General features: G+C 62.7%; 1 protein-coding gene and 1 pseudogene across 8 annotated transcripts in view; one reads left to right on the forward strand and one right to left on the reverse strand.

Annotated features, from left to right (window-relative positions):
• NACC2 (NACC family member 2) overlaps positions 1 to 23,991 on the forward strand; it is a 60,289-nt gene extending 36,298 nt beyond the window's left edge. For all 8 annotated transcript variants that reach the window (XM_036239281.1, XM_036239283.1, XM_016153031.2 and 5 more), the window contains 4 exons: positions 15,036 to 15,200; positions 17,144 to 17,249; positions 17,657 to 17,754; positions 19,019 to 23,991. In XM_036239281.1, coding sequence (XP_036095174.1) covers positions 15,036 to 15,200; positions 17,144 to 17,249; positions 17,657 to 17,754; positions 19,019 to 19,521 — 872 coding nt within the window. In that variant the 3' untranslated portion in view covers positions 19,522 to 23,991. The remainder of the gene's footprint in view (positions 1 to 15,035; positions 15,201 to 17,143; positions 17,250 to 17,656; positions 17,755 to 19,018) is intronic.
• LOC118601202 lies at positions 2,001 to 2,119 on the reverse strand (annotated as a pseudogene).
• Positions 23,992 to 25,330: the final 1,339 nt, after the last annotated feature.

The raw sequence follows: 25,330 nt of genomic DNA on the forward strand, positions 1-25,330 counted from the left end.
CATGCAGGCGACGAGCGTGGTAACTGTCATCGAGCCCGGTCGGTCAGCACGCAGAACGCCTCGCTCCCCTGAAAAGCGTCCTGGGCGCGCCCCGCCCGCTTCTTCCGGAATCTCTGTGCGGGATCACATGCGGCCTGAGTGTGGGTCCTCGGCCCCACGCTGTGGATGTGCGTCCCCCCCGGCCCGCGGCGTGGGGCTCCCGGCTCATGGGACAGGCGCACGTGTCACTCCCAGCTGCCCAGCAGGCACTCGTGTTTTGAGTTGTTTTTTTTTCCTTTTCTTTTAAATCACGAACGAGGTCTGAAGTTCATCAGGTTTGTTTGTTTTTTTCGGTCCGCCTAGCGAAGCGGGTTTCCCCCCAGCCGCCCGTCCTCGCGCTCCCGGGTTACCAGGCATCGCGGCGTTTTCACGCTGCCGGGCTCGGCTCGCCGTGGCTTCACGGGGTTTTGCGTCTCCGCTCGCGGCCGGGAGTCGAGCCGCCCGCGGTCCCCTCACGGCGCCTCTGTCTGGCGCTGGGGTCAGGACGCTCCCGCCCCGCGTCCCCCTCTCCCTAGGATTCGCCCACCGGCGGAGCGGCCGGGCCGTACGGTCCTGTCGGTGATGATCGTGGGGAGGCTTTTAAGGGCGAGTTCGATTCTTGAGGTGCAGCGCTATTCGGGATCCTCTCCCGACCTGCCGCAGACGTGGCAACGTGTGTCTTTCCTGGAATTCACCCATGCCCGGCCGCCTGGGAGACCAGAGTAGCCGCTCCAGCTCCCTCGTGTTGAGGGTTTCGTGGCGTGAGCTCACCCCATCTTTTCACTTGAATCTACCTGTGTCTTAAGGAGCGTTTCTTACAGGTGCACGTGAGAGAGATTTGTGTTTTTATCCAGACTGGCCGTCTGCCTTTCACTTGGGTCTTTAGAGCACGTACATTTGATGTGATTTTCGACGGGGTTAGGTTCAGGTCTTATCGTCTCGCGATTTGCTTTTTATCCCGCCCCGCCCCCACGCCCCATTTTCCCAGCGCCTTTTGGATCGACTTCTCCCGGTTCCCCTGCTCAGCCCCACGGCTCACCCGAGGGGCGCACCCCCTCCGTGCCGGAGCTGGGGGTGCGTGCGCCCCGGGCTGCTTTCCCAGGCCCATCCGTCCCCACGTGCCGCTCGAGTCTTCACCTGCGCGCGTCCGGTCCGGTCCCCACCTCTTGTCCTTGACGCAGTTACTGCCGCATGTTTTGCCTCTTTGTGTGCTATAAGCCTTGTAACGTGATGCCGTTTTTGCTTGAACAGCCAAGGTGCCTTTTTAACCCACGTCTAGTCACTTTTAATAAGGACAGGAAAATTTGCACTTCGGGGTCCGAGTTCTCTGAGTTTCAATAAATGCTCACGTCACGCGATCGCTTCCACGGCCAAGACGCGGAACCGTGTCCTCGCCCTGGGAACTCCCTCGTGGGCCCTTCGCAGTCACTGCCTCCCCTTCCCGCCCGGCCGCCGTCGCGCAGAGCCGGAGAGCGTCCGAGGTGCGTCCGGGCTGCGCGAGCGCGTGGTCGCCCTTTCTTGCTGCTTGGTGCCGCGTCGTGTGGCGGGACCGGCGTCTGTCAGTTTGTCCCTCGCGAGGGGTCGAGCTTCTCGCAGCCGCGGACGAAGCCGTCGCAGGCGTCGCGTGCAGGTGCCGCCCGGCCTTGAGCGTCCAGTCCCACTGGACGCATGGGCTCGGCAGCCAGGCGGTGGTCCTGTGGGAGGTGTGTGTTTGACATCATGAGCACGCGCCCAAACTCTGTCATAGTGCCTTTCATAGACATTTGTAATATTTTGGCGAAGTTAAATGACGAGTAAGTTTTCTTACAGATTATGCTTTGCTGCTGTATTTAGGTTTTCGCCCAACAAGGTTACAGGATTTTCTTCCCTATGTTTTCTTCTGGATTGTTTTTTCTCTATAGGCGAGGCAGCCCTTGGTTGACCTCACAGGTTGCAAGGACCTTGTCAGCTTACAATCCCTTGTTTTTTTATTTTATTTTTTACGCCCGCAGCACCTGGTCTTCCTGGGTGGTCTCCCATCCAGGTACCACCCAGGCTCGACCCTGCTCAGCTTCCGTGATCAGACGGGATCGGGCGCGTTCAGGGTGGTGCGGCCGCGGACGTCTAGATTTTTATGGCTTAGTTTGCAGCTCATTTTGAGTTAATTTTTGTATAAAGTGTAAAGTATGGGCCAAGGTTCTCTTTCTTTTCGATGTGGAGGTCCCATTTTCTTTCAAAGACATTTAAAATATGGAACCAACCCTTTCAGTTTGCTCGTGCGTGCCCCCTGCTCTCCACCCTTCGCATAGACCTGACATTGCCCCCCCCTCCGCTCGCAGAACTGCCTTTACTATTTCTGTGGTCCCAGCGACGGACTAGTAGTGAACTCTGAAAAATCGTAGAAAGGGCTTCTGCGATTCTACAATTATGTAAAGGTCTTTCTCCAAAAGATGCAGCTCATCGAAGTATGATTCGTGTGCAGTAAAATTACTCGGTTGCCGAGGCGCCGCTGCCGCCTCCCTGTGCCGGCCGTCGAACCCCGGGCTGGCGGAGGCTTCCTGCCTCGCTCGGCATCACCCTCGTGCCTCTGGGCGGCCACTCCTCTCACGGGACGCTGGCCATTCCCGCGTGTCCCTCCCTGTGCCCCGTGTCTTGTCCCTTTCGGTTTTCACCTCCGATCGCGACGGACCTCGTGCCGCTCTCTCTGTGCCTCCTCTGCACAGGGGGTGCCGCGTTTCCGGACGTGTGTGCTCAGGCCGCTATTTCTTGTCTCCGTGCCCCTCCCCGAGAACTTCGGTCAGCTACGTTTTTGTCCCCGAGGACGCCGAGGCTCTGTTTGCTTGTTAACGTTTCTCCTTTCCCCCGTCCAGGCGTTGGATCGAGGGGTCCCGCGACTCTTCCTTCGTGTTCGCTGCCCTTCCCTGCAGCCCCGTTCCGCTCCGCTGCTGTTCGTTTTCCATTCTCCTCCCTCGCACTCTTTCTGACGTGTGACCGTGTTCGACGGCTGGCGTGAGGCTTCGCCTGCCGCCGTGACTGGGGTCTCCTCCTCGTCGGCATGGCCCTTCTGCGGGGCTTCGCGTGCCCGCTGACGTGGGGGGGACGGGGGACGCTGCCGAGGGCACCGCTGCGCGCCCGCAGCTCGGCGCCGAGTCCCTCGGGGGGACGACGCTGAATTTCCGTCTCGGGCGGTGACGGCGGCGCCTTTTCACGGTCGCAGCCCTTCGATGGCTTCTCTGTAAGGAGCCTGTCGCAGTCTCTTGTCCGGCCTCTGCAGAGTGAGTGAGTCGTCGTCTTCTCACAGCTCCACGTGAGCGCCGAGTGCCCCTCCCCCGCTGCCCTCGCCGTCTCATCGTCTCGGTACAGTTTTGACGCGATGACATTTACTAATGTTGTCTCCTTATCGATGACGGTTTTCATATTTTGTTTAAAGAAATCTTTCTGTGCCTCAAAAATCATTGTGATGTTCCTCTACGTAGTCTTAAAAAAATTAATTTATAATCATTTTAGATTTATAGAAATCTTTCAAGGTAAGTACAGAGGATCCTGTATATCCTTCGCTCACTCACCGGTAAGAATTCGCCACATGGGCTTTATCATTCTTTTTCTCTTTACATATGTATGTATTTCTTTTTCTGAACCATTTGAGAGCCAGTTGCAGAGATTATGCCCTTTTACCCTCAAATACTGGATGTTTCTTACGAACGAGGACATTCTCTTCCAAAAACACAGTAGTGTTCAAAACGTAGGACATCCGATTTCAGCTTAGTGCCTACGTGACCCACGTCCGAACCTCTCCCGTTGTCGCAGTATTGTCCTTCACGGCGACGCGCTGTTTCGGGGCTGGCGCGGGGTCCAGTCACGCTCTGCACTTTGTGGACTTTGCGGCCGTGGTCCGTGGTCGCACCATTCTAGAGCGGCCTCCACCCTGCGCAACGCTCTCCTTTTCGAAGAGCGTGGTCCAGTTACTTTGCAGGACGTCCCTCTGTCTGGGTCTGTCCGGTTTTGTCTCGCAATCGGCTGCAGGCTGTGCGTTTCGACTGGAATTAAACAGACGCGAGGCCGCGTCCCTGCCGTGGTGCCAGCGTGGCTCGGTGCTGGGGACGTTGCCTTGGATCACGCACTTCCGGGGACCCCTGCCGGTAAAGCTCCCGCTTCCCCTTTGCGACAAGAGACCGTGCGGCCGTAGTGGGTCAGTGTGTACTCGCGACCCCTCTGCGTTTGTCGGCTGGCCGCCTTTCGTGGGGGAGGGCGCCATTGTGTCCCTTCGTTCATCGCGGTTATTCATTTAGTGTTCGTGTGGAGGTTTTCGCTCCAAAGCATGTTTCAGATCGTCTGGTGCAGCAGAGCAGCTGATCTCGCACGCTCCGCTCCTCGGCCTGGTAGGAGCCTCTCTGCTTCCGGCGGGGGCGGCACGTGGCGGCCAGGACCTCGGCGTGAGGCTCAGTCATTGCGGCGGGGGCCCTGCTTTTAGGCCCTGCTCACAGTCAGCACTGAGAACTTACGCGTATGTGAGTACATAGAGCCTAACGCAACACCCACGGGTGCTTCCTCGCCTTCCCCTCTTCCGCTCGTCCGCTTTTCTCCTTTCGCAGTCGAGATTCTGACTGTCCTGGTTTCGGGGAAGGCTTTACTTCTGTGTCCACGTGGGATCGCTCTCGGTGCGCTGGGACTTGGGGCTCGGGGTTTACGCCGTGCCCCGTTAACCCTCCCGAGGCTCCGCCCGTGTCGATGGCCCGCACACCTTCCCTGTCCCTGTGCCGTGGCGTCTGTCCCCTCTGTCGGTGGCCGGATGCACGCGGTCTGCCGACCTCCGCTCCCTTTCACGGCCTCTCTGCCCACGTGGTGATGCCACTCTCCCGATCTCTGCACGTTGTCCATCTTTCGGGTTTTTTCCCTCACAGTCGCCTCGTCTCGGCTGCCGTTTGCATTTTTATGTGCCTTTCAGAATCCGTTTGTCAAATTCCACACAGATTCCTGCTGGCGTTTGGCTGGGATTTCACTGACTTCGTAGATGAGTCTGGGGTGAACCTGATTATCTTTACAATATGGGCGTATCCCTCCGTTTACATCTTTTTCAGTTTTCCTTGGGAATATTTTGTAGTTGTTTACACATCTTTTGTTAGATTTCTAGAAATTCATTTTTCGTTCTAATCTACAGGTAATTTAATTTTTAAAAAAAATTTTGCTAGTATATAAGAACAAATTGGATTATTTTTTAAAATCTGGCCTCCTAAATTAACTTACTTACTGTAGTAGTTTACCTGCAGATTCTTGTGGATTTCCTCATACATAATCATGTCATTTGGTAAAAATAACAATTTTTATTTCTTTGTTTCTATTCTTAACCATTTTATTTCCTTTCTTGCCTGACGGTACCAGCTAGAACTCCCGTCTGCCCTGGTCACACTGCCGGACTCAGGAAACGCTTTCTCTGTTTCATCTCTAAGTAAGATGTTTGCTGTCGGCTTTTTTTGCGATTCACTTTTATCAGATTAAGGAAATTCCTTTCGTTTCCTAGGCTAAGAGTTTTTTCTCCCCATAAACACGTAAGTGTCAAATTTTAACGAAAGCCCTTTCTCTGCAGTCGAAAAGGTCACGTCGTTTTCCTCTTCTTAGCGTTCTAAATCACATGGATTGTTTTTGAATATTACAAAAACAAACGACCTTGCCTTCCTGGCACGGGCTCGGCCTAGCTGCTGGAGTGCCCTTTTCGCAGGCCTCTGGGTTCAGCTTCCTGGTTATTTGGTTTTTGTTCTTCGGGAGGGGACTGTCCTGAGATGAGAAGCCCTTCTTGGCGTTTTGGTGTTCAGCTCCCAACGGGGCCTCAGGCGCAAGAGGCAGGCGCACTGCCCGGGGTCCAGCAGGTGGAGGACCCACCACCCCCCGTGGCCAGACCCTCAGCACCGAGCATGGGCACTGCGCAGAGGGTGCCCCCTTGTTGCCCTGAGCTCCAGCCTCAGCATTAGGGGACCTGTCGCGTGCCCCCACAGACAGCACACACCGTGCAGACGGCCACACCCTCAGCAGTGAGGGCGGGCCCTCCGGCCAGGGCCTGGGGCGGCAGCACAGTGCGGCGGCCAGCACGTGGGGTGAACCCAAGCTTTTCTGGTTTGCTGACACCTTCCGTAGAACTTTTGCCGCCGTGTCAACGAGAGCGCGTGCCCTCTAATTTTCCTTTACAGCGATGTCTCACAGTTTGCCGTCCAGGCTTCCTGGCTTTATAAAATGAATAGAGAATTTGTTCCCTCTTTTTCTTTAAATGACCTGGAAGCGTTTGTGTAAGGTCATGCCATTTCCTCCTTAAATGCCCAACGGACGTCGCAGGGGAAGCCCGCGGGGTGCACGTCCTTCCCGGGGAGGACGGTCGCAGGGGAAGCCCGCGGGGTCTGCGTCCTTCCCGGGGAGGACGGCCGCAGGGGAAGCCCGCGGGGCCCGTGTTCCTCCCGGGGAGGACGGCTTCAGACCTGTCCTCGTGCCTGTTCTGTGGAGCTGTGTTTCTCCCGGAGCTGGTCGGCGCCCGCGAATGTCCAGATCTGCTGGCGTGAGTTTGATCTTGATGTCCTCGTGAGAGCGCCTGTGTTTAAATTCACTTTTCAATTACGGTCGACATGCAGTGTTGTGTTATTTCAGGTGTGTGACGCGGTGATGTGACGTGTGTGTACCGTGCTCGTCCGTTTCGTGACGTCTGTAGCAGGGAGCCGCACACCGTGATATGGGCGGCCCTGTCCCATGGCCTGTTTTTGTCCAGCTCACGCACTAAGGGCGCCGTTTCTACTTTTAAAGAGCTGGTTCGTTTGTTTTTTGTTTTAAATAAAAAATGAAGAAGTGTGTGTACCAGAAGCCAGATGTGGCCCAAACAGCCTAAAAGCCTCACTCTCTGGCCTTTACTATAAGAGTGCTGACCCTGTTTTTAGAATTGGCTGTGTTGTGTTCTTCATACTATAAATTTGTGTCTTTTCCGTTTTTTTTTTCCCCCTTCGTTCAGACTTGGTATGATTTTCCATCAACCTCTTCTTTTCAGAGAACCAAGCTATGGATTTTTTCCTCTATTACATACACCTAAGTGTGTTTTAATTTCACTTTACGCGTGGTTTCCTCGAGTTCAGCCTGCTCGCTCCTCGTTTTTAAGCCACGTCAGATCGTCGCCTCCTGAGCCTTCGAGCAGCCGCGTCCGCCCTGCGCACTTTGATACGCCGCGTTTTCGTTATTGCGTTACTGGCGGTTTTTAATGCACTGACGTTTGTTTGTTTGTTTGTTTTTGGATCCTTGGGTCATGCAGCGGTGTGTTGCTTCATTTCCGAACACGTCTCAGGGTTTCCAGCCATCTTTTTGTTCTAATTTCTTAGACCCTCGCGGTGGCGGGTCACCTCAGGCCACTTCGTTCGTGGCTCGGCAGTGTGCTGATCGCATGGCCCAGCCCGATGAGCCGCAAGTGATTGAGTCACGTCTCGCACACTCGCTCGGATCTGCTGGGAGCCCCCCGGGGTGGCCGAGGAGAGGGCTGGCCGCGGGGTCCCGTTTGCCCGTTGCTCCTTTAGTGCCACCCGCTGTTCCGAGGTTTGGATTCGGGTGGGTGCCGACTGCAGGCTTGTTTTGTCTTCCCGTGGAATTAGTCCTCTGACCTGTGCGAAGCGCCCTTCGGGACAAGCAGGTGCGTTTCTCGCCGCGAAGCCCGTGTGCCGCCGTCCGGCGACCCCGGTGTCTTCGGCGTTGACGGGGTGCGGCATTTCCCGTCCGTGGCTTTCCAGCTCTCCTTGTCCTGCGTTTAAGGCCATCTCCTGGGTTGTGGTTTTAAATCCCGTCTTAACAAACTTTAATTTTTTGCTGGACTATTAAGTCCAGGCACGTTTCATTAGCGGTATTTTGGGGTTCCATCGTCCAGCGCACTCGGTGTTTGCCATTTGTCCCGCTGATCTGCTGCTGTCTCTCAGTCCTTCGCCTTCTTTTGGGTTGAATCAAGTGTTTTCTTGTTTTATTTTCCACCCCCCGTTTCCGTGGCTCTTATAAGACTGTATACTGTTGTCTCGAGGGCTGGAGATGGCGACGCTCACCCTGCCTCACGCTTTCCAGCGCGAGGGCCCCCCACCGGCCCTTTAGTCGCTGCTGTTTTAAATAGCGGCTGCACATTCACTCGCACACGTTACCTCCTCGGGCTCCCCCGCCTCTTACTGGGGTCCCCTTCTTCACGCGCCTCCTGTCTGGTCAGCTTGGGGAGCTGCTGGCCACTGCGCCGTCGCTCCCTCAGCTCGTCTTCGGGAGGCCCCTGTCACATGTGTGCCATGCTCCCCCCAGGCCACATACACATTCTAGTGACTTTTTCTCTTCTGACTTCCTGGGTTTTTTTCTTTTCATGCTTCAAACTGGATGTTTTGTCCCGAGTTATTTTCCAGCTCACAGATCTTCTCATCCGCTCTGGCCATGTTCCCAAGACGTGATTTTTTTTTCCGGGGTGGGGGGGGCGAAGTTCTGCCCGTCACACAGTTGGGACCAGGTGCTGTGTGTCTGTGGTTCGGGTCCCCTGCGGGTCCGCTCTCCCGTCTTCTGTAAGGCGGCGTCATCACTCGGTTCGGTTTCCTCGTATCCCTGAATGCTGAGCTCTGAGTGAAAACGTTTGCGAGCTCCAGGCAGGCCCCCCGCAGGGTCTGGGGACTGCTGAGGTGGGGGCCGGGCCATGGCCTCCCGGTGGCCCTGCTCCTGGGCACAGATGTCCCTGGGTCTTGGCTGAGCACCTGGGGGTTCCCCGGGGCGCCTCCTCCCTGGCAGGCCCCCAAATCCAACGTGTGTCTGTCTGATACTCGAGACACCACGTCCTGGACCTTCTCTTTTTATTTTCTTAACAATTGTTTTTCTGAATCTCGTCCTGCACGTGCCGCTTCGTCGGCATGGCTGTCGGAATCCCACCACGGCCGGTTCCCAGGGCTGTGACACGGCACACTCGGGGACCTGCAGACCCCTCTGCTCAGCCCCATGGCTGCTGTCCCCTTTCCAGGGGGCCCCGGCAAACCCAGGCAGCTTTTTAAAACTGCAGCTTTCGGAGTCTTTCTCGGTGGGGGTCAGGCGGGTACTGGCGGCCGTGTCTTACCGCAGTGGGGGGCCCCGGGGGGGGGGTCCTACGTGTTGAGCGCATTCGGTTTTGTGCAGGGGGCGTGTGCTCATTAGGGTATGAGAGCTCGTTCCGCGGCAAGTCGTTTTCCCCTGGGGTCCCCTGCCCCGGCCTCCAGGGGTGCCCCCAGTCCACGGTGTGACCCCACCCCGCCCCCACGGGTGCTCCCAGGCCACCGCGCGTCCCCCCGCCCTCCCCAGAGGTGCCCCGAGTCCGCCGTGCGTCGCCCCGCCCCCAGGCGTGCCCCCGTCCGCCGTGCGTCCTGGGCGTCGCGTGTGCGTGCAGAGCGTGCGTTGCGTAAGCGCGTTCCCACGCGCGGAGCCCTGCTGGGGGCGCGGTGACTGGCGTCACTTGGTCGGGTGCACGGGGGGCTGGATGTGCCTCGGACAGCCTGGGCGAGCCCGGGGAACCCACAGAGGGCCGGAGAGCAGGAGGGGGCGCCCGACGGGCGCTGGAAGCAGCGGCCGGACCGTGGCGGGAGGCGGGGCCGGCGAGGCAGCCGGGGACAGGAGCGGCAGAGGCCGCCGGGTCCGGGGGCCGCGGCCTGGGCTTGGCGGCCTTGCCGCTGTCGGATGGGGAGACGCCCGCAGGGGGTGTCAAGTGTCCCGCGCCGTGACCCAGAGGCCCGGTGGGCGGGACCGGTGGCCCGCAGTCCAGGATCGCAGTGGCCGCCGGCCTCCCTGGGCGCGGACCGGGCTTCGATCTCTCTCCGCCTGGGCCCGGCGCTGTCCCCAGCAGCGGTGCCTGTTCCTTCCCGAGCGTGGGGGCCCGAGACACCCGCCGTGTCCCCGTGGTCTTAGCTCCGGGGCCTCAGGCAGCCGTGGCTGTCCTCCGGCCCCCCGCCTTCGCTTCCGTTTCCGCGCGTTCTCCTCCCTCCCTCGCGCACGTCTGTGATTTCCGCGCAACGGGCCGTGTTTCGTTGGTTCTAAATGTCCCCGTGCTTTTGCGTCCATGAAGCGGGGCGCATCTTACCTTCGGTGGTTGTCACGGTTCCATTGGTGGCAGTTCTGTCTTTGGACACACAAAGGATAGAGTGGTGACTGTGACAGCCCCCACCCTGCACCTCCCACCCACCCAGGTGCGCCTGCAGGAACCGCCACCTGCCGCATCCCAGGATGCGGACGGTTGTGTTTGCCTGGACTGACGTCCTCCACAGGTGTGGCCTTTCAGAACTGCCAGTCAAGTTGACACAGAGCTGCAGAGATGGCTGAGATCATCCGTCGTGTGGCCTGGGCATCCACGGTACAGAGCAGTTCCATCACCCCAGGACTCCTCCATGCTGTCCCCGTGGTCACCCGCCCATGGCCCGCCCCTGGCAGCCACCAATCTGCCCTCTGTCCCCATAGTTGTGTTTTGGAGAGTGCCAGGCAAAGGACTCACGCAGTGTACGGCCGTCTGAGACTGGCCCCTGTGCCCGGTGGAGTGGATCTGGGCTCACCTGAGCCTGCGGCAGTAACTGGTTCCTTTCCACGCCGAGCCGTGATCCATCAAGAGGATGGTTCCCGGTTTGTCCCTCGTGGCAGGACCCTGGCGCTGTTTCCAGTTGGGGGCATTTGCAGACAGAGCTCGTTTCTCTCTTGCGTAAGTGCCTGGCTGTGGGGTCGCGGGGCAACGTGCTCAGCGTGCGGACTGGCCGGCCGCCGGTGTGCCTGCTGCCTCGTGCCCGCACCTGCCAGGGCACGGGGCTGGCCACCACACGTGGCCACCAGCCTGGCAGCCTGCGGGTTTTCAGGGTCCACCTTTCCCATGCGTGGGGCACAGAACCTCTCCGGGGCTGGGGTTGGCATTTTTCCAGCGGCTGATGATGCGGAGTGGCTCCGCGCCTGCCGATTTGCCCTCTGGACCTTCTCCAGTGAAGCGTCTGTCCAGACCTTCTGCCCGTGTTCGGATGGGGGCGGCTCGTCGTCCCCCGTCGCGTCGGGAGACCGTGCTGTGGGTTTTCGACGCGCGTCCTTTACCAGACTCGCGACCCGCACACCTGCCCTCCCGTCCGGAGCTCGTCTGCCTCCTCGCCTTCCGCAGACGGGTGGTTTTCAGCCACCGACTGGTCGTTTTATGGGTTGGGCTTTTGGGGCCAGGTCTAAGCTTTCAGGGGAACCCGAGATGACAAAGAGGTTTATTCTGTTTTCCTCTTAAACTTTCATAGTTTCGTGTCTTAGATTCAGGTTGACGACCGATTTTTGTCCATTTTCATGTAAGGCGTGAGCTTTAGATCGAGGCTGTTTCTGTTTTTTGCCTGTGTGTGACCAGTTACTCGGCACCATTTGTCGAACAAGCTGTCACCCCTCTGTTGCATGACATGTGCAGCTCTGTCACAGGTCAGCTGAGTGTACTCGTGTGGGTCTATTCCTGGGCCACACGCTCTCCATTCGCCTGGTCACACAGGCTCAGTTACTAACGCAGATAGATAGTGGGTCTTAAAATTAGACGGTGTGATTCAGCGTTTTTCTTTCTACTCCGTTCGAGTTGTGTTTTTCTATGTAATTAAGGACTAGGGGTTCATTTTCTTTCTGCCATTTTAACAAACGCCATATACTTCTGTGGAGTGGCTGTCACTTTCTCGGTCCCCCGTGCCCTGTCCTCACCCGACCTTAGCAGGGCTCCCCTCGGCCTGAGCAACGCGGCTCAGCCACCTGCCGGCGGCTGCTCATGCTGGCGGGGGCTCCCAAGGGTAGGGCTGCCTGTGCTGTCTCGAGGGTGCCACCTGCGTGATTCCTTGGGGACACGCTCCCCGTCGGGGCCCCCTGCTGTGTTCCTCGGGGGGGGGGGGGGTGGAGTCCATGGCTTTCTTCAGATTCTGAGTCAGTGACTCTGAGGAGGCCGAGACGGTGCTGGCGCAGAGGCCAGTGGGACCCTCCCGGGTCCCCGCCACGCCTCAGCACCTGTCGCTCCTTCTGTCCGTTCCTTAAAAAATGTCTTAATTGTGGTAAAGGACACATAACAGGGACCGTCTTCACCAGGGCGAGCGCACAGCTGGGTGGCATCCGGCGCAGTCCACACCGCATGTGGCCGTCACCAGCGTCCTCTCCAGGACTTCCTCATCTTCCCCACTGGAACTCTGTCCCGGTCAAACTCTCAGCCCCAGCCCCTGCCCCAGCCCCACCGCCCACTTCCTGTCTCTGTGGCTCCGACCCCTGCGGGGACCTCCCGTGAGTGGGGGTCCCATGGGACGTGGCCTTCCACAACTGGCCCCTCTCACTCAGCGCGACGGCCTCAGCCCCGGCCCTCCTTCGCTGGTTGGGCTCATGCAGGGTCCCAAGGTGGGAGCAGCGGGGCCTGAGGGCTCTCGGGGACCCCTTTGGGACCCCAGCGAGAGCCCCTGGAGGGCCCGCCCACATGTCCTGTGACCACACTTATGTTTTCTTCGGCCAACATGACCTACTTGCCTTCCCGTGACGCTACTGCCATTTGCCCAGATGAGCTGTCGTTGCGGATTCTTCCGCTGGGACCTTTGTGGCCATGACTCGCGTTCCCATGTGGGGAGCTCACTCGCCTGCCGCTCCCTCGCATGCTCCTCTCCCCACTTCACGGTGCCAAACAGTGGAGCCCACGGTCCTGGAACCAGGCTGGGCCATCGAGAACGGGGTCATTGATGGCGAAGGTGGCGGCTCAGCCACGGTGGCTGGGCCTGGGGCGGCAGGAGGCCGCCGAGTGCCCCGGGGCCTGGGGGCGCGCTGCGCGGTGTGCGGAGTCTGCAGCCGGCCACCCAGCCCACCAGGGGGCCCCACCACCCTGCCATCCGGCTGGAATGACCCGTCCAAAGCCCACCAGGGACCTGAGGGCGGCTCTGTCACTGTGCCCAGCACGAGCTCGGGGGTTTCCAGACCTCGTTGTCACCCCCGTCCCCAGGGCCAGGTGAGGGGCAGCTCCGAGCGCAGTCCAGATGGGACGCCCCTCAGGCTCGGGGTGTTTGGCTGGCGACCGTGCACACTGCAAAGCAGGAACAGAGGCTCTGGGGCAGTCGGGCGGCCGGGCTGGGGGCCTGTGGGGCGCGCACAGCACGTGCTGTTTACGGAAAGTGCAGGAGGGGGAGTTGTGGGTCCGGCGAGCTCTCTGTAAATGCCAGGCCGCCCGCGGTGACCGTGACTGCTGCAGGCGGGGGGGGGGGGGATGGGGGGGGTAGATGCTCAGTTTTAAAATGCCATCGGGTGGGTTTCCCTCTGCCCCCTCCCAGAGACCGGGGCTCCGCTTTTGGGACGTTGCTCGTTTGCTCTCTGTGACCCCTCCGCCTGCTGTGTCCCCACCACGTGCCTGGTGGGGAACGCTGCCCCCCCAGCGGCCCCGTCTGGCCGCCCTGATCGGTGCTGCCGGGCTCTGCTAACCGGCGCACGCCTGCCTTGGGCCGGGAACTGGGCCGCAGCCAGGCCGGAGCCACAGCGCCCCAGCCCCGTCCCTTGTCCCTGCACAGACGGGCAGGCACCTTCCTGTGAAGGGGCTGAGCCCGGGGCACAGGGTGCAGGGGTGGCCTGGGCGTCCCTGGATGGGGGTTTGTGTGACTCCAGACCAGGGGGGAGGGCTGGAGCAGCAGGTTGGTCCAAGGGACTCCCCCAGGATTTTTGGCTCCCAGAGGTGCGGCTGTCCTCCAAGAACTTGGTGCAATGATAATTTGGGGCTGATTCGCACCCTGACTGCTCTAGGTTCTGGAAGTCTGGGGGATAAGGGAGGGGAGAGCATCTGTCCAGGACTGATTCTTGCCACCTTCCCTCCTGAGGCCCCCGCTCAGCTTCCCCAGGTCCCTCCCCCACCCGGCCTTCCGTACCCCCAGGCTCAGGTGCCTCTGCTGGACCCCCTAAGGAGGGCGTCCCGGAGCAGAGGGGGCAGGGGCACTGGCCGGGCTGAGGGGCCGGGCATACCTGCCCTGCCCTGGCTGGGGAGCAGGTCCCAGCCCGGCCCTGCCCTCCAGGCACCCGAGCCCTGGAAGGTTCTGCAGGCCATCTCCTCCTGCTCAGGAGCCCATCCCCCATGCACCGTGGATGAGGGAAGGGCGGCCCCACTGCTCAGCCAGGTGTGTGGCAGAGCCTGCCCCATGTCCTCGGTGGTGACAGCTGGCCGGGAGCAGGTGGCCCTCCTGGGAGGTGACCCAGAGCCACCCATGTGATGGGGACACGGGCGAGGGAGTGGCACCCCCGCCCTCTGTCAGGGCGGGTGGAGAGTGGCAGACCGATGCCGGGCGCAGTGTGCTGGGGGCCGGGGGGCCTGTGCCCCGGGGCCCCGCTCTGTGCAGGCCTCTCCACGCCTGCAGAAAGCGGGCAGGCTGTGGGAGGCGGGGGGCGCGGGGCCTAGTGGGAGCATTGGCCTCCCCAGCACCCGGTTCAGCAGGTGTGGTGGGTGCCCGGCAGGTGCCCGACAGACTCCGGGCCTCTGTGAGCAGCAGAGGGGAGCCCCCACCCTGGCCAGGGCAGGCAAGGCCAGGGCCAGTGGGCAGGGCAGGGGCGGGTGGTTCTCTGCTTGATGCCCGGCCTGTCACCTGTGCCCACTGGGGACGCCAGAGAGGGCCTCACCGTCCCTTCCCACACTGGAGCTGTAGGCCTGGCTCCCCCAGGGTCCCCTGGCTGTCCCCAGCGGTGGTTTGTCAAGGACAATGCCCATCGTGCCCACCTGGCTGTGCTTAGTGCTGGCAGGTGTCCTCAGAGCCGCCCTGGGCCTAGGGTGCGTGGTGCGGCCTCTGGGGGAGCACCCCCTCACGGGGTGCTGCACCCCACCTGCTCCCCTCGCACTGAGCCCTCACGCCCGCCTGGCCCGCAGGCCTCCACCTCCTGGACGCCCCCCGGGTGCCCCCGGGGCCCTCGGCGACATGTTCCCGGGCCTGGGCGGGCGACCCTCGCCTGCCTTCCTCTGCTCCCCGGTTCGCTGGGCCTCCCCGCAGAGGGCAGGGCCCGCGGGCCGGGAGCGGGCGTGGCCGGGGCCCCTGACCCGGCTGGTTCTGTGTCCACAGTGCAGGAGAAGCCCGAGCCGGTGCCGCTGGAGAGCCGCTCCTGCGTCCTCATCCGTCGTGACCTCGTGGCGCTGCCCGCCAGCCTCATCAGCCAGATCGGCTACCGCTGCCACCCCAAGCTCTACTCGGAGGGCGACCCCGGCGAGAAGCTGGAGCTGGTGGCAGGTGAGGCCCCGCCCCGCCCCGCGGGCGATTCGCTCCCCGGGCCGAGAGTGGCGCAGTCGTCACCAGCCAGCCGGTCTTCTCTGGTTTCCTTCTAGAAGGATGCGTCATTAAGAGGAGTTATTCAGCGGAATTAATTTAGCATCTTAATTGAAGCCCCTGGGCTGGTCTCGCTTCTGATCGGCAGGGCGGCTGTTTTAATTTAGGCCGACGATAAAACCAAGTCAGATCCAGCTCACTGGCCCCCCGCGTCTCCCCCCAAGTATCCGATGGCCGCGCCTGCGGGGTGACGACCGCAGGTCCGCACAGCGGCTCGCGGTCCGAGGCGGCTCTTCCGCAAGGGCAGAACCGAGTCAGAGCCGCGTCAGGGCTGGCGCCTCGGGCAGAGCGTTCGTTCATCTGGGCGGCGTTGGGACCGTTTTTAGATTTTCGAGGCTGTTTGAGGGGACGCTGGGACTCGATGGCACTGTCACCCAAGCTGGTGGACATGGAGCGTTTTCAGGGGCCTCTCGCTCCCCCGTAGGGCCCCTCACATGGGCTGGCCAGGCCCACAGGCGCCTCCCTCCTCCCGCTGCTCAGGGCTTCTTTGCCAGCTGCTGGGGCCCCCACTCCTGTTGGCAGCAGCATCGTGGGGTTCCACCCGCCCTGCTGCCTCAGCGGGAAGCTCGGGTGCCGAGGGCAGCTCCCCGTGGGGTGAGGAGGGCGGCCTCGCCATCGCATGCGCAGGGCAGCAGCTGGTCCGGCCAGGCCAGGCCGGGGTGGGGCAGGGGCGATGCCCTGGACCCCACCCCTGCTGCCACCGCTGTCCTGGGCAGGACCCGGGGGTCGTTCGGGAGGGGCCTGTGTGGGGCATGACGGACTGCGATTGGCCCTGGGGGAAGCTTCTCGCTGAGGGCTCTCCGGGAGCAGGGCCCTGCCTTCCCGCGGCCTCCTGCTGGTGCTTGGGGTCGCAGGTGAGGGCTTGCCACCTGCCCTGGCCCCACCCGGTCCCCAGCTGGATGTCAGGTTGCCAGGCCCCGCCAGGCCCCAGGCTCCCTTACAGAGCTCCCCACAGTGATGGGGTGTCCTGCCCAGTGGCCCAGGGCAACCTGTTCTGTCGAGTTTAGGCTCTGCAGGTATGACCTGGGTGGACGCGAGGCCGGGGACCGTTTGATGCCGTGGACCAGACGCCCCGCTGGGCCCCTCCGGTCAGCCGTGTGCTTCTCAAAGCCCTGGCTGCTGCTCCCCTGGGGCCTGGGCTCATGGGGCTCATTGCAGGGCTAGCAAGGCCCCCTGCAGCCACGGCCAGGTGTCCTGGAGGAGCAGGGCCTTGTGTGGCCCTTCCGCCCTGCCCCCCAGTGAGGGAGACCGTCCCCACCTGATGGAGAGATGCTCGGTCACAGGGGGAGGCCGGGGAGACGGGGCCGGCAGTGGCCTCATGCCCTTGGGCGTGCAGTGCGGGCAGCGGCATCCCCGAGCTCCCGGGGTCACCCCCCCCCCCCGATGTCTCAGCCCTTTGCTGCGGCCCTGTGGGGCACCCAGCCCGCCAGGCTTCTCAGGGTAAACAGCACCCTGTGGGCTCGCAGGTCACCCCACAGCCCTCGGCTGGCGGTTCCCCCGGTGCAGCCCAAGGAGAAGCCGGGGGAGGCCCCACCCAGCTCCCCGTCACCGCCTGTGGCTCTTTGGTATTTGGGAGGGGACCTTGAGGAAGGACAGAGTGTTCCTCAACCCCCAGAGGAACCAGGGAGTTCCCTTGAAGCAGGAAGGGCAGTTGGGGACAGCCTTCGAGCAGCCACCAAGGGTCCCTCCTCGAGTGACAGGCCCTCAGCACAGCAAAGCCAGCTGGCAGTGACAGTCCTCGCTCTGCGGGGCCCAGGCCCGGGTGGCGCCTGCTGGGTGGCGGGTCCTGGGAGCCCGCGCTTGCCGCCCGGGGCCGGGGCCTCACGTGTCCCGTCTGGCGGCCGCAGGCTCCGGCGTCTACATCACACGTGGCCAGCTGATGAACTGCCACCTGTGCGCGGGGGTGAAGCACAAGGTGCTGCTGAGGAGGCTGCTCGCCACCTTCTTCGACAGGTGGGTCCCTCTGCTCGCCCAGAGCCCCGGCTGTGCCCCTCAGTGTCACACCCGCCGGGCCCCAGCGAGGGGGTCCTGGGTCTGGTGAGGGCCAGGGTCTGGGCGTTGCCGGGAGGGCTGGGGGGGTCTCCCCGATGAAGTGACGGCCCACCTCGCTCCGTCGTGGGTGGGCCAGGCAGCCCCTCCCCTAGGGGGCTTTGCTCTCCCCGTCTGTCCCTCAGCGGTGTGGGCCCTGCTCCCCGCCCTCCACCTCGACCCCCAGGACGGGCACCAGCCCAAGGGGGGAGCCAGGCGCCCCCTGCCGCAGGCTCCCGGCTCCTCCGTTCCGCCTGGGCAGCGGGGATGCCCATTCCCGTGGTCGCCTGCAGCCAGAGCCTCACGTGGACCCCCGCCTACCCCCCCACCAGGAACACGCTGGCCAACAGCTGTGGCACGGGCATCCGTTCGTCCACCAGTGACCCGAGCCGCAAGCCACTGGACAGCCGCGTCCTCAACGCTGTGAAATGTAAGGGCCTGGGGCCGGGGGCGGGGGGCCGGGGGCCAGGGTAGGGGCTCGACGCCCCTCCGTCTCGGCTGGGAGCGGCAGCCCCCCAGGCGCCAGGCCGGGCTGCGGGTCGCGGGAGAGGGACGAGCCAGGTCTCGAGGTGCGAACATCCTTGGTAGGTTTCCAAGTGTGATGGATTCAGCTGCGAAACTATTTTAATACGTGAAATAGATCTAATTTTCCTTTTTGAACAAAACCCCTTATTTACATTTGGAGGTTATTCTCAGCCTTTGCCATCTGCTCGGCGTCTCTGCCTCCCGCTTCTGGGCGCGGGGGCGGAGCCCAGCCGGCTCCGCGGCAGACGCCGCCCCATCCCACGCGCCCGTCCGAGGAGAGGCCACCCAGAGCCCGGTGGAGGCCACACCGGCCAAGCGCACGTCCTCCTGGGGCTGCAGGCACATGAAACACACTCTTAGTTTCTTGCTTAAAAGACGTCTGTCATTTCAGAGCGCACAGGGGCCTTCGCAGTCGGTAATTACGGCCCAGGGTGTGGGGTGCCGGCTGGGCTCCAGGGAGACGCACACAGGGTGCAGCTCACGCTACCCTCTGCAGGGCTCACCCGGGGCCAGGCGCTTGCCCGGGACCTGCCTCAAGGCTCCAGGCTCTCGGACAGCTGGGTCTCGTGGTCCCTGGTGGAGGACGCGAGGGCGGGCGGTTTTCACTGTGCGCGAGGACGCAGGTGACGCCGCAGCTGCTCGCTTCCTCCGGGCTGCTGACCCCCTCCCTCCGCACGCCACCTCCAGCCTGCGGCCGGACACGAGCCCTGCTCTGGCCAGGCTCGTCTGACCCGGCCCCGGAGCCAGGGCTGGTGGGACAGAGGGGGAAGGGAGGCCCCGAGACGCGAGGGGCCTGCCCAAGGCCACAGAGCCGGCCAGCAGTCGAGGTGGGGCCAGGGTCCCTGGCGCTCTGCATCCTGCCGGACCCGCAGCCTTGTGCCCTGATGCCCTGACCATCTGCCGCCCTGAATGGGTGGCCAGGGACTGTTGCCAAGTGTAGCGTGGCCCACAGAGCCGAGCAGCGGGGAGGCGACCACGGGTCTTCAGGCTGAGGCCGGGAGAGCCCTGAGCGCCACGCGGTCTCTGCGCCCGTGGGAGGCGGGACGGAGGACGGTCCCCGGAGCTCCACCCGGGGGGCCTCGGCCCCGGCTCCTGGGGTGGCGGAGGGCGGGCAGCGCGGAGGCCCCGCAGGGCGCGGCCGCTCACGCCGCCCGGCCCTGTCCCCACAGTGTACTGCCAGAACTTCGCCCCCAGCTTCAAGGAGAGCGAGATGAATGTGATCGCCGCGGACATGTGCACCAACGCCCGCCGCGTCCGGAAGCGCTGGCTGCCCAAGATCAAGTCCATGCTGCCCGAGGGCGTGGAGATGTACCGCACGGTCATGGGCGCCTCGGCCGCCGGCCTGGCCCTCGACCCCGAGCTCCCGCCCGCCGCGGCGCAGGTGCTGGAGCAGCGCCTGTATGCCGAGCGCCGGGGCGACCCCGCCGCCATCGTGGCCCTGAGGACTGACGCCACCAACGGCGACCTGGGCGCCACCGCCAACCCCGCCTTCGAGGCCGGCCAGGAGGCCGACGGCCCCGGCTCTGTCATCCAGGAGGTGGCCGCGCCCGAGCCGCTGCCCCCCGACGGCCAGGGCTCCCCCCAGCCCTTCGAGCAGAGCAGCGCCAGCTCCAGCCGGCCCCAGACGCCGGCCGCCAGGAGGCAGGAGGGTGCCTACGCGGGGACCTTGTAGAGGGCCGCGGGGCCGCCGGGGACCCCGGGGACCGGTACTAGCTGCTTGCATGCGTTACTAATACAAACAAATGTGATCAAGCCACTTACCTACTGAACTGCTGTTGCCTGAGAAAAATGTGATTTTTATTCTGCTTGTACTTAAAATTTATGAAGGAAACAATGCATTCGTGACACTGTAAACAACTAGGCCACTGGAGGCCTGGCTGTGAGAAAGGGCCCAGGGTCGTCTTGATAACTCGAGGTCAGTCTCCAAGTCGTGGCTCCTCCTCCCCGCCCTTGGGGAGGGGGCGAGAGGCCGCCAGGCGCCCTGGAGCCCCGCCCCGCCCCGCCCCAGCCTCCTGCCCTTCCGGCTCCCTCTGCGGGGACAGGGCCAGGGGCCTGTGACGTGGGGGCTCCTGTCCTTCCCTGTGAGGGTCCCGCCTGCCCGTCAGGGGCCGGACTCCCCGTTTTCCCTCCTGAGTCGGGGTCAGGCCCGCCGTGCGAGTGTGTGAGCGTGTGCATGTGTGTGTGCACGGGGAGCAGTGGTGGAGGCCGGTGCTGGGCCTCGCTGCCGCTGCAGGCGGGGGCCGGGTTGCCGGTGCGGCCGTTGCCCTGCCTGGCAGCTGCGGGGCCCCTCGGCCGCCTGGGCCCGGCCCCTCCCCCCGGGCCGCCCGCAGTGCAGACGGGGTGCGGCCGTCACCCCGTGTGCCTCGGCCTTGTCGGGATCGTGTTTGTTCATTTGTTCTCATCCCAATTCAGGTCTGGTTCACACCTGGTTTGGAGACTGTCGGACCCAAAAGAGCAAAAAATTAGGGTTGGCGTCCCTGTTGTGACTTGGGGTCAGGTCTTCTGTATACCACGTCCCCCCACCCCGGGCCAGGTCCCGCTGACCTCCCATTGGGAGCAGAGGCCCCGGGAGGTGTGGCTAGGGTGTGTGATGAGGTGGAGGCCCCTGGGCCAGCGGGGGTTGGGGGTGCTGCTTGGTGGAGGGCAGGGTCCAGGCCAGGCTGGAGTGGGGGCTCGCCACGTGTGCTCTGAGCCTTGGAGCCACGAGCAGGCAGTGGGCACAGGCCTGAGCTGGGCAGTCCGCGGAGTGCCCAGGGGCAGCAGGCACAAGGCCCTGGGGAGTAAGGGAGGTGCGGTGAGGGAGGCCCATCCCAGCTGTGAGTGAGTCTGAGGCTGGAATGTTTCCTCTGAAGTTTTATTGCTGGTTTTGGGGGGAGGGGTGTCCACAGGCTGCCCAAAGTGCTCGTGGAGCCTCTTGCCCAGCGGCCCTGTGCCCTTATCTGGGGCTGTGGCCTTCCCACGTCACAGGACGCCCAGGCACGGCTGAACATCCCTCCTCGCGCAGGCCCGAGGGGATCTCTCGTGTGGTGCCTCAGTCCCCAGTGCCCACAGGCTGGACAGGTGGGGTTCAGCCCCACCCAGGGCCCACGGAGCTGAGCTTCCCCAGCTGCAGGGCCTTTGTGGGGTCCGGCGGGGCACAGCCCGGGGGAGCAGTTAGGCGCCTTCCCACGGGGTTCCCCGTTCCTGCTACTCGCCGCCTTCCTGTGGGGCAGGCCGGGGCGGCGTCCCAGCCTGCACACAGCCTCCTGGGCTTCCTCCAGCCAGGCCAGACGTGTGCCCACCCTGCAGACAGCTCTGACAGCCGGCAAGGGGGCCGCGGGCGGGCAGGGGAGCCCCTCCCAGCTCCGGGACTGCCCACGCCTGCATGCGGGCCGGGCGCCATGGGCCTGGGCCCCAAGGGCTGCAGCTCCCGGGGGAGCCATCAGACCGACCCCGTCTTCCCTCCCCTGCTGCGGGCCCGGGGCCCATAGCTCGCTAGGGACCAGGACCAAGTCCTCCCCGCGCCTGGCGGAGGCCACTCCCCTGGCACCCCCGGGTGGCCACAGGGCGGTGGCAGTGCCAGCAGGTGAGGCTGACCCCCGCTCATCTCCCCTCTGGCACGTCCCTTTGTCTGCTTCCCCCACCCAAATTTGCACTTTAATTTGACCATTTCTGGGGACCTTCCGGAGACGGGCCCTCCTGTCCTGGCTGTTGACAGAAGGCCTCTCTCTGTCTCCCCCTCTGTCTCTCTCTCTCTCTCTCTCTCTCTCTCTCTCTCTCTCTCTCTCTCTCGGCCCCTCCAAAGCGGGCGTGGCCCCCCACCGGGGTCTGGGACAGGGAGGGGTGCCACCGGCCGGGCGCAGGAGGCGGTGGCCGCACAGAGGCCTGGCCGTGGCTCAGGCCAGCACAACGTGCCGTGACCTCTGCCCCCAAGGTTTCCGGCCGCCGTCTGCGTTGTTGCTGGGTGCGGAACGTGAGCTGTGAGTGAGACTTGAACCGTCGCATGTGAATGGCCCCGAGCTCGCCCTGTGCCCGCGGCGGGCCGGGCCGAGCGTTTTGCACTAATGTGTCCCACGGCGGCCGTGGGTCCGGAGTGTTTGCAGACAGGCATGGCTGATGATTGTATCTGCCGGGGCGTCCCTCCGCGTCCTGGATGCCTGCCCTCCCGGGGCGGGCGGCGGGCGGGCGGCGCCCTGGGCTCGGAGGGACCTTCCAGAGTGCCTTAGCATCTTTTGATCATTTTTCCCAAGGAAAACCAATTAAGAAAAGCGGACCCTCCCCCTCCTCTGTTTACAAGACGACTAATTCCTGTCCCGCCGGCGCGATCCCGACACCCAGACCCCGTAGAAGGAGAGACGAGCCACTCAGTATTTATGAGATGTCTGCACCTTTATTCCTAAGCTTGACCATTAGCAATACACATACACTGCGTAGAGCCTGTTAGAGCTAAGTCGTAGCAGCGCCTTTCCAAGGAGGAGAGAAGGGTCGGGTCCGTGCGGCGGCTGACGCGGCGCTGGCCCCAGATCCAGCAGCCGCCCCCGCCCTCTGCCCTCCCCGTGGCATGGGGGGTGTTGCAGGAGGCGGCTGGGACGGAGTGCGAACGGTCCCTCGGGCCCTCGGAAGGGGCCAGAGGTGTGACATACTGTGAGCCGGGTGGCCCGCCGCCTGGCTGGCGGGCCTCGGTACTTGAATCCTGTCCCGTTCCCTGCACTGTGGCCTCGCCCGGGGTTCTCCGTGGTCGCTTCACTTTGCATTGGACTCGGTTGTCTCGCCTCGTCCCCTGCAGGTGGACGAAGCCGTGGACGAGCGGCATGGGGAGAGACCGCTGGGCGGGCATGCGGCCTGCAGCCCCTTCAGGCCTCCCGGGCGCTGGGCGGCCATGGGTGGGGGCTCTGAGCCTGGCGTGGTCCTCCAGGACCACTCGTTCTGAGCAGGGGCGGGGGGCTGGCCGGGGGCAGGGGCGGGGGGCTCCACGCGGCCTGTGCCCTGCAGGGACTGTGGTGTGGTGGGCCTGCCCGCCCCCCCCCCCGCCCCCCGCCAGCAGGAACATTCTAGCACCTGGCCCAGTGCCACCCCCAACGTTTACTGCTCAGAGTGCCCCCAGACGGGTCACTTTTATGGAAATATCTTGCCGCAGTAGAAAAAGGCCAATTGCCCATTAACCAACTCAGAGCTCCGAGAAGCCTGCTCGCCCCCGCCCGGCAGTAAACCCCACCCGCGGAATCCAGAGTTCGTAGCTGTCTTGAGCTTTAACTACTGTTTCAGAATGTGGCTGCTGCCTAAATCCGCCGTCAGCCGGCCGGCCGGCTCCGAGCGCGTCTCCCGCCGAGACGCGGGACCGCTGGGGCTTGGCGCAAGATGTTTCTCGTGTGGCAAAGGTTTGGGGTTTTTGTTTGTTTGCTTGTTGTGTTTCTTTGTTGGGGGGGGGGTAAAAAAGCGAAAAGGAAAATTATGCAGAATCTAAAGCACTCAGATTGGACAACCTGCTTGAATTCTGATCAGTTGCTTCGTTGTTAGCATTTTGCACATGATTGTAATTTTTATGTCAACAAGAAGCCAAAACTTGCAATACTATTTTTAGCAGACAAAAAAAAAGAACTACGTATAAAACGTATAAATATTTTTGACTTGAACATTTGGATGGCACTGGGCACAAATAGGCCATTTGTCCTCTGGACGGAATGTTTGGAGACTGGAGGCTTCGCCAAGGAGACGGTGTGGAGTCTGGCGAGGGGTTAGGTAGTGCTGTAACTCACGACTGTTAAAAATCAAACAAAATAAAGAAACCGTTCCTGTGCTGTGTAAAGGCTGGTCTCACATGCCACTGAGCTCGTTTTCAGCCGCAGAAGATGCTGGCTTTTTGTTTTGTTTCTGTTTTGCGTTTCGAAGGAGGAGGAAACCTTTGTCCTTCCTGCGTCCTCGCTATGTGCTGCTACTCGGCAGAGTCCAGACTCGCTTCTCAGCCGCGGCCGACGCCGAAGCAGTAACGCGACCTGCAGGAGCGTCCGCCCGCAGCCAGGAAACGGGGCTCCTGGCGCTCGGAGCCGCTGCTTCGTGAGAAGGTGGAAATTTGTTGCAAAGAGACGAAAGGATGTGATCAGTTCATTGTAAAGCGCTTTGTAAAATTCACATTTACAGAATAATAAAGTCAGTTCAAACTCAAGGTGCTGACACTTCTGCTCAGACAGTGGGGTTCGGGGGAGGGAGGCGTTGAGAAGCTCGGGGTAGGAGGGGGTGGTCGGGCTGTTGGGAGCAGGGTGACCAACCATCCCGATGTCCTTTGGAACCAGGAGCCCCGGTACGGGGAGGGGCCGTCCCCGGTCTCTCTGCCCACTGTCCACCTTTCCCCAGCGCCTTTTAAGGGCAGGGGGCTGGTAGGCAGGAGGTCCGAGGGCTCACGTGCTTGGGAGAGGGGCTCTTATTGCCTGCGACTGGAAGAGCTGCCTCACCTGGCTCACCTGCTTGCCCTCCACCAGGTGTGCAGGCACCTTCCTCCACGCCCCCACACCTGCTGGACCAAGCCTGCCCCCACGTGAACGTAGGGGAAATTGCAAGTAGGTATCGCGGGCGGGGCCCCTCCACTCCATCTCCCAATTGTCTCTTGAAGCGTCTCCCGCAGGTCATCCCTGGGCTGGGGCTTGGACTCGGGGCCCAGCACCCATGCCCCTTCTCCCGTGCGGGGTCCACAGGGCTCCCCTCAAGCTCGCCCTGGGCCCCGGGCAGGAGCGGCTTTGTGTCAGCATTTGGTGGACGTGGGTCGGGTCAGGGCTCCGGCCCTTGCCCTGGCTTCTTGGACCTGGACACCTGCGTGGCGGGGCCTCGTTTCCTTCTGGCCTGTGGGGGTCTCATCCGGAGCGGCCACCTCTGACCTGACAACACCCCCAGTTGCTCCTCCTTTCCCGGGCCTCGCAGCGCCAGCTCTGCCTGAGCCGGGATTTGTTCACTGTCTTCTTTATCAGGGTCTATAGGGCTGCCTCACAGTGATGTGCCCAGCACGGAACAGGTACAAAGTCTAAAGTGAGTGGACATGGTTTCCAAAAGGGCCCCTGCCTGGGGGACCCTTGCAGCAATGGGTGTGCAGGTCTGGGGTCCCCCTGAGTGTGCCCTCCTGCAGAAATGCCACAGGAGCCCGCCCCGGGCAGGGCTGGGGAGCGCGGGGTGTGCCCGTCTCCGTCCCCTGGGGTGAGTGGCTCTCAGCTTCCTGCTTCTGCTCCTGTTTGTGGAGCTGTCCTGCCGTCCCCAGCCCAGCTCACCAGCAGCAGCTGCCCATGGTGTGTGTGTGTGTGTGTATGGGAGGGGGGTGGTCTCGGCTGGAACCCAGGTTCCCCCCCAACCCCTGCCATTGCTCTGGGATGGCTGCCCAGCCCCGCCCTCTCCTGGGGCAGGTGTAGGAGGGAGCTGGGCACCTGCTGGCCTGTGCTCAGTCCCTTCCGGCCTCCGGCCTCCCACAGAGGCTGAGGCTTCGGAAGGAACGGACAGCATCAGCCCCTTTGCCCAGAGCC

The sequence above is a fragment of the Rousettus aegyptiacus genome, unplaced genomic scaffold (genome assembly GCF_014176215.1).
Source record: "Rousettus aegyptiacus isolate mRouAeg1 unplaced genomic scaffold, mRouAeg1.p scaffold_m13_p_3, whole genome shotgun sequence".
NCBI lineage: Eukaryota > Metazoa > Chordata > Mammalia > Chiroptera > Pteropodidae > Rousettus > Rousettus aegyptiacus.